Source organism: Orycteropus afer, unplaced genomic scaffold, assembly GCF_000298275.1.
Source record: "Orycteropus afer afer isolate SDZICR_OR568_19922 unplaced genomic scaffold, OryAfe1.0 scaffold00266, whole genome shotgun sequence".
In the NCBI taxonomy this organism is placed as follows: Eukaryota; Metazoa; Chordata; class Mammalia; order Tubulidentata; family Orycteropodidae; genus Orycteropus; species Orycteropus afer.
The window spans coordinates 4,012,536-4,026,005 of NW_006921853.1; the positions used below are offsets into that span (position 1 = coordinate 4,012,536).

The 13,470-nt window shown below is 47.7% G+C and overlaps 1 protein-coding gene across 1 annotated transcript in view; it reads left to right on the plus strand.

Annotated features, from left to right (window-relative positions):
• ITGAL (integrin subunit alpha L) overlaps positions 1-13,470 on the plus strand; it is a 54,527-nt gene that overhangs the window by 30,962 nt on the left and 10,095 nt on the right. Inside the window, exons 19-25 of the mRNA XM_007950300.1 lie at positions 3,092-3,148; positions 3,240-3,313; positions 3,654-3,795; positions 5,561-5,671; positions 6,094-6,173; positions 6,285-6,371; positions 8,129-8,204. Coding sequence (XP_007948491.1) covers positions 3,092-3,148; positions 3,240-3,313; positions 3,654-3,795; positions 5,561-5,671; positions 6,094-6,173; positions 6,285-6,371; positions 8,129-8,204 — 627 coding nt within the window. The remainder of the gene's footprint in view (positions 1-3,091; positions 3,149-3,239; positions 3,314-3,653; positions 3,796-5,560; positions 5,672-6,093; positions 6,174-6,284; positions 6,372-8,128; positions 8,205-13,470) is intronic.

The window sequence follows — 13,470 nt, forward strand, 5'->3', positions numbered from 1 at the left end:
AGGTTCAACTACTCGGTCCCTCTGGGTAGCTGGCTGTGACCAAGCAGTGACCACAACCTTGCCCTTTGTCAGCTCTAGTATACACCTGGGAATTCTTATCATTCACATAAACTTATAGGACCATTGTCTGCCAACTCTCTATATGTTCTTGGATACACTCCCCATTTCATAGACATACCTAATCGTTTAGCCTGTCCACCCATCTATCCACCCATATACCCATGTTTGCCTTCACTGACAACACAGTACTGTATATGCAAAAGGGTTTATATTTGTTGTCTGTACCTACCATGTACCTCTCTATGTCTTTCTCATCCTCAGTGCTGCCATATTGGTCACTCACATTTGTTATATCACTTGCAAGCTTTTAAAACACCAATTGCTACTCACCAAAGTAGGATGTAGAACAATGTTTTTGTATAGTATGTTATGCCAATTGAGCTTGATGTCCCCTGTGTGGTTGGCTATGGCTAAGAAGTTATAACTTTGTCCCCTGTTAGCTCTATTATATATATGGACATTCTTATAACACATACAAATACGCATGTAGAAATATCATCTGCCGACCTTATATATGGTCATGGGTATATTCCGCTTTGCCTAGACATAGCTGATCATTCAGCCCGTCTACCTATGTATCCACCCATAGATTAATGTTTGTTGGTACTGACAGCACAGTATTGAGTCTGTAGAAGGGTTTATCTTTGTCGTCTATACCTCTTGTGCACTTCTCTGTGTCTTCCTTTTCCTTAGTGAAAACTGTTGCTCTTAAGCACCCATTTCAGATGGACTAAGTGGTTTGACCTTTTTCCTGAGGGCACTGAGGGGCTATTAAAGGATTTTTAAGCACAGAGGAAGGAAATATTATGTGTAAAATGATGGGGGTATGCAAAACGGGTAGGGGTGACATCCTCTTCTGACCTCCTCTAACTTCACAAGAGGAAGACGGAATCACCATCAGCAGCCCAAGGCTCATTCCTATGAGACCAGGCATGCCACCACCCTTCAGGCTTTTTACCAATTCAGACACCAACTGTCCCTCCCACAGTACTTTCCACTTCTCTGCTGGGTTCCATAATTCACTGCAATGACCACACAGAGCTCAGGACGATAGTCACAGTTACGGGCTTTATGAGGGAAGTCAGAGGCTACGATTCAGATTCAGGAGCACTCGGGATGCAGTTCTTCAGTCAGAGCAGCCTTCCCTGGGCTATGCTGTCACGCTTGCCTCGCTTGGGCCCTCAGCCTCTAAGCCTGGCCTCTGCCCTGCTCAGACAAGTGCTGCGAAGCTCTTAGCTCTGCTGATAGGTGAACCTAATGCACCCCACTCCACCAGCAAGCCTCCTGCCCAAAGGCACTCAGCTTTCTCACTCTGTGAGCCAGCAAGCCTACTGCTCCCTCTTGGGCCAATCTCTTAATTCTGCTGCCTCTGCTGCCTTAGTCTTTCTGCTGGTCTCTTTCTGCCATTCTCTCAGAATGGCAACCACTGCTGGCATCTTAGGTTCAAGAACACACTCCACTCTTGGCTCTTCTCTGTCTTGATGGTAATGAGATCTCCCCTTCTGCCTCTGGGAGGGCTCATTTTAAGGCTAACAGATTGATAAAACTGACCAATCCTCACATTGGGGTTCCATTCACCTTATTTCCATGGCATAGCACCTAAGACACGACTGATAACCAGAAGGCTGGCGGTTCAAATCCACCAGCCACTCCTCAGTAGGAAGGTTGGGCAATCTACTTCCAAAGTGATCCTGCCTCAGAAACCCAAGGAAGGGTCGCTATGAGTCGGGTTGACTCAACAGACGGCATATAACAACAACAACAACAACAACCCCCCAACAGGTGCCTTGTACCGTATTTACGTTACTAACAAGCTGTCCAGTCCCCTGGATGGGCCACTGAGCACCCTGTATTTGCTTAGTTCTACCCAGTCATCTGGTGGGAGTCACAAAGACCATGGCTAAAAGGGTCAGACCAAGCAATTCACTGCACCACAGGGTAGTCGTATCTGTAGTAATAATAATGTCAGAACCTAACTTCAGGGGAGATAGGCTGATCCCTGTCATGTGGAGGTCACACAAATTCTAACACCAGCCTTCCCTCCCATGGCACTCTCTACTTCTCTTCTGGGTTTAATAATCCCTTGCAATGGCTCACAGAACTCACAGACCATACTTACAGTGTAGTGTTTTATCAAGGTACAGGGTGCCACTCAGCATTGAGATCAACAGGCTATAATTCTTTCCAAAATACAAAACTCATCACCCGTATAACCCTTCGATGGTCCCCATTACCTGCAGGATAGAGTCCCAACTTCCTAACATGCCCTGCCAGGCCCAGTGGAGTTTGGACCCTGCTCTCTCCCAGCCCCTTTGAACACTCTGCACTCTAGCTAGTCTGAGTTTGCCCTGCTCCCTGCACATGGCTTTGTGTAGACTGATCTTGGTTCCTCTCCCTCCATGCTCTTCAGCTAGCTCTCTCCTCCTCAGCTTTTAGATTTCAGTTGAGATGGCATTTCTTCAGGAAGATTTCCTGGCATTGGATTCCCTCTCTATGCTCTAGAGGCACCCTATACTTGTCCCGTCATAACACTGGGCCCCTCTGTGGTAAACGCCTCTTCCTTTATCCCACCATATTGGGAGGGAGGCGGTATGTCTGTTTTGTTCTCTGGTGTATATACCAGTGGGGCCTGGTCCAGAGTAGAAGCTCAGGAAATGTTGGCAATGTGGCCCTGGTCTGATAGGTGTTAGAGAGCTATGTGTGGGGGGGATGTGGGGCTTAGAGAAGAACCAAATGAAGGAGCTATTCAGGGGCCGGTGAGCATGGAGACTATGCAGCAAGGAGGTCCTGTCAAGGAAAGAAACTAGGGGAGGAGGAACCATTGGAGGTGCTCCACCAAGGCCCAGAGAAGGGAATGAGACACTCTGAGCCATGGGCGCCACTCATCAAGGAGCTGCCCCCAGAGAGGAAGGCAGCACAGAAAGGTGGACAGTGGGGCCAACTGAGCCCAGAGCCCCCTCGCCCTGTTCTGAGTTCCACCACCTCAACTAATCTGTCCTGTCTCCCGGCTCTCCCACTTCTCCACACTCAGCAGGGCAAGGACATCCAGCCCATCCTGAGACCCTCCCCACACTCGGAGACTAAGGAGGTAAGAGGGAAGGGAGCGGGCCTCTAGGCCAGGGCAGGGCCCTTCCGGTCTGGGGGCTGAGCTTCCTAGCGCTTTCTCCTCGGCCTTTCAGATTCCTTTTGAGAAGAACTGTGGTGAAGACAAGAAATGTGAAGCGAACCTGGAGCTGTCTTTCTCCTCCACCAGGTCTGTGAGGCTTCAAACCCCCAGGCCCTCGTGGTCTGCTGTATTTTCCTCAGGCAGCTGGTACTGCTGGGAAGAGAGACTCCCAGCCCCACGCCTGGCTGTGTTGTCTGGAGGAGCCACTTCCCCTCCCTGGCCTTAGTTTGCTCCTCTGAGAAATGGGCATAATAATAATTCCCTTGTGGAAACAGCTGTTAGGATTAGATATGATCACAAAATGTAAAGCCAGAATACAAGCGCTTATTATTATTATCACCTACCAGATCCTTCAATTCCAAAATTGCCACACCTCTGGTCCTGCTTCCCTCATCTTGGTCCCATAACTATTCCCTGGTCTCCCCAGATCCAGAGCCCTGCGTCTGACCCCCTCGGCCAGCCTCTCTGTGGAACTGACGTTGAGTAATAAGGGCGAAGATGCCTACTGGGTCCATCTGGGCCTCAGGGCCCCGCATGGACTCTCCTTCCGCAAAGTGGTGATGCTTGAGGTGAGCGAGAAGGCAGTGCCTTGTGGGCACTGTGCCCCTTGCCCTCTGAGACCTCTTGAAACCGTGGGCAGCAGCTGGTGTGCACTGTCACACTGCTTCTCAGCCTGATGGTCACCCTCTGGCTGTGTGACCTGAGGTCCATCACTCGTCAGTCAGTCTGTCATAGTGCGGTGGCTTGCGTGTGGCTGTGAGGCTGGAGGCTATGCCACTGGCATTTCAAACACCAGCAGGGTCACCCGTGGTGGATGGGTTTCAGCGGAGCTTCCAGACTAAGACAGACTAGGAAAAGTCTATTAAGAGTGTGATAGCAGTGTGAAGGAGTTTGAAATATTGTGAGAATCACCAAAATGTGACACAGAGATAGGAAGTGAGCACGTGCTGTTGGAAAAAATGGTGCCAAAAGACTTGGCTCAATGCCGTGTTGCGACTGACCTTCAATTTGTGAAAAACACAGTGTCTTCAAAGTGCAATAAAATGAGGTGTGCCTGTATGTGAAAGAGGCTTGTGGACTGGGCACCATGTCTACATGGTGATCAAGAAAACATGCTCAGGTTTTGTGACGTCTATTATCTCCCTCATAACACTAATCAGTGTTTCTGACGGGGTGGCCTTGATGGTTTCAAATGTAATTTTTACGTTTTCAATTACTACTGCAAAAGTACTGCATAATCACTAGGGAAGCTTGCAGATTACAGAGAAGTTTAAAGAAGACAGTCACTCATACTTGTACAACTCCACAGTGTCTGCTTTTAATATTTTAAAATATTAACTATTAATATTCTTACTTTCCTACGTATGTTGACTTTACCTGTTTGTTCAATTACCTGCACACACATTATGTTGTATATGTATTTGTCTTCTGTTTGTTTTAATGAATTGGCATTTTGCTCTTCCTGTGGGTATTTTTTTGTACAGTTCTGCATTGTCAGTGATGGCAACTCAACATTTTATTTTATTTTTTATTTTTTCACTCAACATTGTATCATGAGCAGTCCCCTCGGTCATGAAATATCTTGATACAACGACATTCAGTGCTTCATTGAGGGGCATCTAGTGGTGTGATTGAGAACTGGAGGTCTAGAGTCCACAGATCTGGGCTCAAGTCCCTACCAGGTCCTTGCTCTGACCTTGGGGAAGTCACTTAACCTCTCTGAGCCTCTATTTCCTTATCTAATTCTTCTTCCAATCTGAGGCTGAAAGCTCTATCCCACAAAATTGGGATGAGAATTAAGTAGGTTGATAATGCTTAGCACAGGGTCAAGCTCGCAGTAAACCCAAAAACCAAACCCACTGCCATTGAGTCAATTCCAACTCATAGTGACCCCGCATTGGGTTTCCAAGGTGGTAAATCTCTACAGAAGTAGATCACCCTATCTTCCTTCCACGGAGCAGCTGGTGGGTTTGAACTGCCGACTTTCTGTTTAGCGGTCAAATGTCTTACGCACTGTGCCACCAGAGTTCATGGTAGCATTTTTAATTTTTTTTTTTTTTAAATAGTTGCTGAGTAATCTGTAGACATAGCAACATTTTAACCTTCTCATGGTGTTACCTCCTGTGACTGTACCAGGATTACAGAACCATTCCCATCTCTTTGAACAGCTTGACCACTCCCCTCTGTTCACTATTATAAATACCTGTGCCCTGATTCTTTAGTCTTGACTCTCTGAGAATTCAGAGATGGAAACCTGGAGGGAGGTGGGTTGATGGCATCGAGGGAACCCTTAACCTCGCCCATCACAAGTTCTTCCTCTGTTCTCCCTCCAAGCCCCACAGCCAGATGCCTGTGAGCTGCGAGGAGCTTCCTAGGAAGACTGGACTTCTTACCAGCACCCTCTCTTGCAACGTGAGCTCTCCCATCTTTAAAGCAGGCAGCTTGGTAAGTGCCTCAAGTCCATAGGAACCAAGCAACCAAGGGACAGTGAGCCTGGCAGAGGGCAGGGGAGCTCCTGGTGCCTGGGAAGGCAAGCAGGTGACAGGCAAAGAAGGCGTCACCTAACCTTATGCCCCAAGAGAAATGTATGCCAGCTGTTTTAAGTCATATTTGAGACCCTGGACTTTGGAATCAGACAAACCTGGCATTGGGTTGTTCATTAATCCATGTGACTTAACCATGGGGCACCTCAGTTTCCTCATTTGTCCAATGGCGATGAAACAACTAGCCCATTGCTTGAGATGTAGTGAGCACTCAGGAAGCGGTGATGGTTATTATGGTGACTGGGGGCAGGGGCTGTAAGGTGCTAGGGCTGCCCCATGAAGCCTAGGTCCGTTCCTCCTTCAATCTCTCTCCTTCCCTGCCAGGTTGTGATCCAGGTGATGTTTAATACGCTGCTGAACATCTCCTGGGGGGACTTTGTTGAGCTGCACGCCAACGTGAGCTGGTGAGCAGGCCACAGGCACCCCTGCCAGCATCCCTACCCTGCTTTCAGACTGCCACACGCTCCTGGCCAAGCCCTTCTCCTAACTCTGACCTCTGTCTTGCTCCAACACAGTGACAATGAGGACTCAAGCCTCCTGGAGGACAACTCGGCCACCGCCAACATCCCAGTCATGTACCCCATCAATATTCTCACTGAGGAGTGAGTCCCTCCTGGCGGCCCCTTAACCTTCTCAAACACCCAGGGTCCCCAGGCTCTGCCTCTAAGGCCCATTTCTTTCCTAGAGCCTCCAGGGAGTAATTAGGACTGATTCCGGTCACAACCCCAACAGTTTTCAATGCTCCAAAGAGTGAAGGCGCTTTAAGACCTCTGAATCAAGTCAGGATTTACTGATGGAACAAAAAGCATTGAAGGCCGATGTCACGTTGCCACTGGCTTCCTTATATGGTTGATGGTTTTCCTTGAAGCTTCTAGCATCTCTGTGAGGCAGCTTTGCCTCCCTCAGTTTTAGTAATGACCACACTGAGGCTTAGAAAAGGGAGGGACTTGCCCAAGGTGACACAGCTAGGAAATACTGAAGCCAGGATTAGAACTAAAGTCTGTCTGACTCCAAAGCCCCAGGAGAGCTCTTTATTCTTTTCAGCTAGAAGAGCCGTGAGAAAAGTGTTCACCATCCCCTTGTTCTTGAGAGGGTCTGCAGTCAAGTTGGAGACCAAGACCAGATTCAGACTCAAGGAGTCAGTGAATCTTAGAAGGTTGTAGTGGAAGGACTGTTAGTTGTATTTTCTCATTTATAGAAAAGGAAACTGAGCTGAGAAATGCAGAGTGGCCTTCTCAAGGTGGCTCAGTGAGCTAAGGACTGTGTCCGAGCCCAGTTCTCGAGTGCTTTGACCTAACTGTCCACCAGCATCCTGAAGTAGGATATGAAATTAGAGCCGAGAAAGATGAGTAGGGGTCAGAGGAGAGACGGAAGGGCCGGGAACTGGGGTCTGGAGGATGGTGGGATTTGGATCAGGGCCAGGAGGGATGACATTCTCATCAGAGACAATAGCAAAAACAGCCCAAACTGACTGCCATCGAGTTGGTTCCAACTCATAGTGACCCCCACAGTGTCTCCAAGGCTATAAATCTTTATGGAAGCAGACTGCCTCATCATTCTTCCACAGAGCGGCTAGTGGGTTTGAATCACCAACCTTTTGGTTAGCAGCCAAATGCCTTAATCACTGCACCACAAGAGCTCCTTCATTAGAATAGCGTAGGCAAAAGCATGGAGACTGAGGGACAGATCTGGGAAGCAGAGAGTAGGCGGGCTTAGCAGGGGGTGAGTATGTGCAAGGGAGTAGTGGGAAGGTGAACCAGGAAGACAGGTGGGATCCAGACGTGGGAGGCTTTGAACCTGACCCTAAGGGCAGCAGGGAGCCATTGATGGTTTCTGAGTAGGTGAGTGGCAGAATCAGAGAGTGACTCCAGGAAGGTCAGTCTAGCGGTTAACATTGGAAAGATGGGGTGGAAGAGGGAGTCCATGGGTTCCCAGGGAGGCGGAGGAAATTATCCGGGAACTGAGCAATGGGGCCTGGGTTTCTTAGTTGGCCCTGGGAAGGTTCGGTGGACAGCACGGCCTTCCAAGGCACACCGACCCGGGGGCCTTCCACGAGCCTCCGTTTCCAAGGGGAAACATCAGGTGGGTGTCAGAATTACATGAGATGAGACCTGTGGGGTGCCCTGGCCTGGGCCTCTGCCCTCTGCAGGCTGTGCGATGAGGCCTGTGGGGTGCCCTGGCCTGGGCCCCTGCTCCCCCGCAGGCTGTGCGATGAGGCCTGTGGGGTGCCCTGGCCTGGGCCTCTGCCCTCTGCAGGCTGTGCGATGAGGCCTGTGGGGTGCCCTGGCCTGGGCCCCTGCTCCCCCGCAGGCTGTGCTGCTGTCTCTGCAGCTCCCCATCTTGTTCATTCTCTTTACAGCCAGGAAAACTCCACCCTCTACATCAGCTTCACCCCCAAAGGTCCCAAGATACAGCACGTCCAGCACATCTACCAGGTATGAGCCTCAATGTGAAAACGTTCCTGGGGACCGAGGATACAGAGACTGGTTAGACACGGGCCTGACCTCGATGAGTCTGGCCCCCTACCGCGTCTGTAATCCTGTGTCGCTTCACTTCTTGCTTGAATGCTTCCAGTGGCAGGACACTCACTAACTCCTGTCCACCAACCCACCCCCCCAAAAAAAACCCACTGCCATCGAGTCAACTCTGACTCATAGCAACCCCCACTGGGTTTCCAAGGCTGTAAATCTTTACAGCAATAGATTGCCTCATCGTCCCCCCACTGAGCAGATGGTGGGTTTGAACTGCCAACCTTCTGGTTAGCAGCCAAACGCCTTAGGTACTGTGCCACCAGAGCTCCTCTTTCCACCATTGGATAGATTATTTATAGAATCATAGTATTTGAGAGCAGGAAGGGCTCTGGAAGAGAATTTAGTGTTTTATTTGTTTTATTGTGATAAAATACATAAAACACAAAATTTACCTTTTTAACTATTTGTAAGTGTACAATTTAGTGGCATTAATTGCATTCACAATGTTGTGTAACCATCACCCAAAACTTTTTCATCACCCCCAAAAATAAACCCTGTGCCCATTGAGCAGTCATTTCCCGTTGCCCTCCTCCCAGCCCCTGGTGACTCCTAATCTGCTCTCTGTCCCTATAAATTTGACTATTCTAAACATTCAAACAAAACCAAACCCATTGCCATCGAGTCGATTACAACTCACAGCAACCCCCATTGGGTTTCCAAGTAGATTGCCCAACCTTCCTTCCAAGGAGTGGCTGGTGGATTTGAACTGCCAGCCTTCTGGTTAGCAATCAAATGCCTTAGGCACTACGCCACCAGAGCTCCTTTTCATATAAGTAGGACTGTACAATACTTGTTCTTTTGTGTCTGACTTATTTTCCTTAGCATAATGTTTTCAAGGTTCATCCGTGTAGTAGCATGTATGAGAACATCATTTCCCTTTATGGCTGAATAATACCCCATATATGGACATACCTCATTTTATTTATCCGTTCTTTGTTGATGGACGCTGGCATTGTTTGCAATTGGCTGCTGTGAATTATTGCTGCTCTGAGCACTAGTATACAAGTATCTGTTTGAGTCCTACTTTCTATTCCTTTAGATGCTCTGGGGGGGGTAGTGTGGTTAAGGCATTTGGTTGCTAAATAAAAGACTGGTGATTCTAATCCACCAGCGCTCCACGGAAGAAAGATGAGGGAATCTGCTTCCTTAAAGATTGGAAAATGCAATGGGCTCACCATGAATCAGAATGGATAGAATGGCAGTGAGTTTGGCAGTGAGTTTTCAGTTCCTTTAGGTATATGCCCAGGAATGGAATTCTATGTTTAACTTTTTGAGGAACCACCACACTGTTTTCCACAGTAACCCACTGTGATTCCGACTCATAGCAACCCCTATTGGGTTTCCAAGGCAGTAAATCTTTATAGAAGTAGATAGCGTCATCTTTCTTCTGCTCAGCGGCTGGGGGGCTTGAACCACTAACCTTCTGATGAGCAGTCATATGCCTTAGGCACTATGCTACCAGAGCTCCCTGTTTTCCATGGTAGCTTCACCATTTTATGTTCCCAGCAGTGAATGAGGGTTCTGATTTTTCCAATTTTTTTTTTTTCAATTTTACTTTTATTGTGATTTGGGTGAAAATTTAGAGAACAAATTCATTTTCCATCCAGCCTGTCATGCACATATTGTTTCATGACATTGACTGCAATTCCCCACGATGTAACAGCTCTGTTTCCACCTTCCTCCCCATAGTTGCCTCTTCCCTGTCTCCTTCCCGCCCATGCACTCCCGTCCCCTGAGCTATCTCCCTGTGCAAACACTGCGTCTCTGTTCTCCCATGATTGATGAATTGATCGCTCCAAGGGGTGTATCCACCTGGTGTAAATGTTCACCTCATATACCTGTCTATTGTTTAGCTGGAAGACACAGGAGTGAGTTCAGTTCCAGACCTGAAGGGTGACTAGGGGCCATAATCTCAGGAGTCAGACAGCAAACATGTTTTTTTTTGTATGATTTTGAGCTTTGTTCCACATTGTTCTCCTATTCTATCCAGGATCTCCTACATAGATCCCCCTCTGAGTGGTTGACAGTGATAACCGGGCACCATCTAGTTCTTCTGGTCTCTTAGTCACATAGACTGAGGATCACATGGTAGACTAGTCCCTTGGACTAATTGTTTCCATGCCTCTCTGGTTTTCTTCATTCTTCTGTGCTCTGGACGAGGAGAGACCCATAGTTACATCTAGATGACTGCTTGCAAGCTTTTAAGACCCCAATTGCTACTTACCAAAGTAGGATGTAGAACAATGTTTGTGTATAGTATGTTATGCCAATTGAGCTTGATGTCCCCTGTGACCATGGTCCTGAGCCCAGAGATTCAACTGCTTGCTCCCTCAGGGTAGCTGGCTGTGGCCAAGAAGCCATGACAGCCTTGCCCTTGTCAGCTGTGCCATGCACCCAGACATTCTTACGGCACATGCATATACACATGTAGAAACATCATCTGCCAACCCAGTACATGGTCATGGGCACACGTCCCCCTGCCTGGACATACCTGATCGTTCAACCTGCCCACCCATCCATCCACCTGTAGATCAATGTTTGCCATCACTGACAACACAGTACTGTACATGCAAAAGGGTTCATCTTTGTTGTCTGTACCTCCCGTGTACCTCTCTATGTCTTCCTCTTCCTGAGTGCCACCGTGTCAATCACTCACTTTTAGTACATTCTTTTTCCCTCCACCCAAATTTTCTCTACCTATCTAGCAATGTAGGTAACCCTGGTAACCAACAAAGACAGTTTCCTTCCATATATGAACTTTTCCTTGACTTTTTACAATAGTGGACTAATACAATATTTGTCCTTCTGTGATTAACTTATTTCACTTAGCATAATGTCCTCCAAGTTCATCCACTACTATGCAATGTTTCACAGATTCTATATTATTCTTTAGTGCTATATAGTATTCCATTGTGTGTATGTACCATCGTTTGGTTATTTATTTTTCTGTTGATGAGCACATAGGTTGTTTCCATCTCTTTGCTCTTATGAATAGTGCTGCAATGAACATGGGTGTGCATATATCTGTTCTTATCCTGGCTCTCACATCTCTAGGATATAAACCTAGTAATGGAATTGCTGAATCAAATGGTATTTCTAATCCCAACTTCTTAAGGAATCGCCAGACTGATTTCCACAGTATTTGTAACATTAATTTCTCCACATTCTTGCCAACAGTTATCGTTTTATGTTTTTTTGTTGTTGTTGTTTCGATTTGCATTTCCCTAAAATTTTGAGCATCTTTTCATGTGCATTTTGGCCATTTGTACATCTTCTTTGGAGAAATGTCTATTCAGGTCCTTTACCCATTTTTCAGTTGAGTGGTTTGTCTTTTTGTTGTTGATTGTAGGAGTTCTTTATCTATTCTGGACAGTAGCCCTTTATCAGATATATGATTTGTGAGTGTTCTTTTCACTTTCTTGATAAGATTCTTTTCTCTATTTTTTCTCTTGTTGCTTATGCCTTTGGTGTCATATGTAGAGAAACTTGGTTTTCATTCAAGCATTTAATGAGTCACTCTGCTGGTTTAGGTAACTTGCTAGCTCCTGGAGGCAGTAATAAGGACAGAGTCCCTGCCCTCGAAGAGCTTACAATTGAAGGAAAGCAGATCTATGAACATATAGTCATATACTTACAATTCCCACTCACCAAACCTGAGTTTTGGATTCTGTACCTGGTACTTTATATACATAACCCCCAGTGATTCTCATACCAACCTGTGTGATTCCTGTGTGATAGGTATTGTCGTTCCCATTTTACAGATGATAAATCTATGGCATAGGCAGGTTGAGGAACTCACTAATAAAGGCAAGTGGTCAGATCTGTACACTTACTTGAACATAGAAATCCATGTGTTTAACCACTGAGTGGATGCCTGCCCTCCCCTGTGCTATTTACAAGAGCCGCTGGAGAACAGCTGCACTGGCCGCCCTGCCACCAGGACAGCTCTGAAGGGGAAGTAGGCATTGGCCAAGCCAAGGACATTTCATTTTACTGTGGAAAAAATGAGGGCCCAAAAGGGGAATTGATTCTCCCAAGGCCACATTGGAGTCAAGACACACCGAGGAAGGAGCTTAGCAGTCTCACCTTCAGAATACCGTGATGGGGTAGAGAGAGAGCGGAACAGAGTGTGGCCTTAGAGGAGGTCAGACATTCATTTGAATTTAAAAAGAATGTTTGAAATGACCAGTTGAGCTGGTTTCCTGGGTGTTCACTGGAAGGCTGCTGGTTCCCTGCCCCAGGGGTGGTAAAGACTCAGATAAGGCTGGTTCTAAATCCCAGCTGAACTTCTTCCTGCCTCAGTTCTCTCCTATTGTTGTTGTTATGTGCCGTCGAGTCGTCCCCGACTCATAGCGACCCCTCCTTGGGTTTCCGAGGCAGTATCACTACGGAAGTAGGATTGCCCAACCTTCCTTCCGAGGAGTGGCTGGTGGGTTTGAACCGCCAGCCGTCTGGTTAGCAGGCAAGTGCCTTAGCCACTATGCTACCAGAGCTCCCCAGTTCTCTCCTATGGCAGCCAACAAAACCAAACCAGTTGTTTCTCAGTGGATTTAACCCCTAGAACCCCGTGTGTTTCCGAGAAGACCTGCAGCCAATGAGCTTCCAGAGCCTGCGTGACCGTTAGCAACAGAACGCCCGGGCTTTCTTCCGAGGGGCCTCTGGGTGGAGTCGAACCCCCGGCTTTTCAGTTAGTAGCCTAATGTTTACCCATATGTGCCAGCCAAGGACTCCTACCTAGGGCAAAAGGGGTTTTAAATAAGAATTTCACAGGTGGTTGGGAAGGTTCAATGGGTTACTTACGCCCTGTAAAGTACTCAGCTTGACAGTGAGGAAGTAGGGTGGTTAGAGGAGTGGGGGGTGCTGTGTTGTAGCTACTTTGGAAGCCTCCTTACAGTCTGGCCTCACTCGGCCTGGAACCAACTCAAGTGCCTTGAGCTTCCTCCTTCTGGGAAACATCCTCAGGGCTGGACGCCTCTATCCGCCTCACACCCACCATGTATTTGGCTCCCCACTGCCAGCCCACCAGGCAACCACTTCTGTAGAAGGTCTCTGTTTTAGTTAAACCTAGTCAGTCCCTAGGAGCTCTGGTAGCATAGTGCCTAAGGCACTTGACTGCTAACCAGAAGGCTGGCGGTTCAAACCCACCAGTCACTCCTCGGAAGGAAGGTTG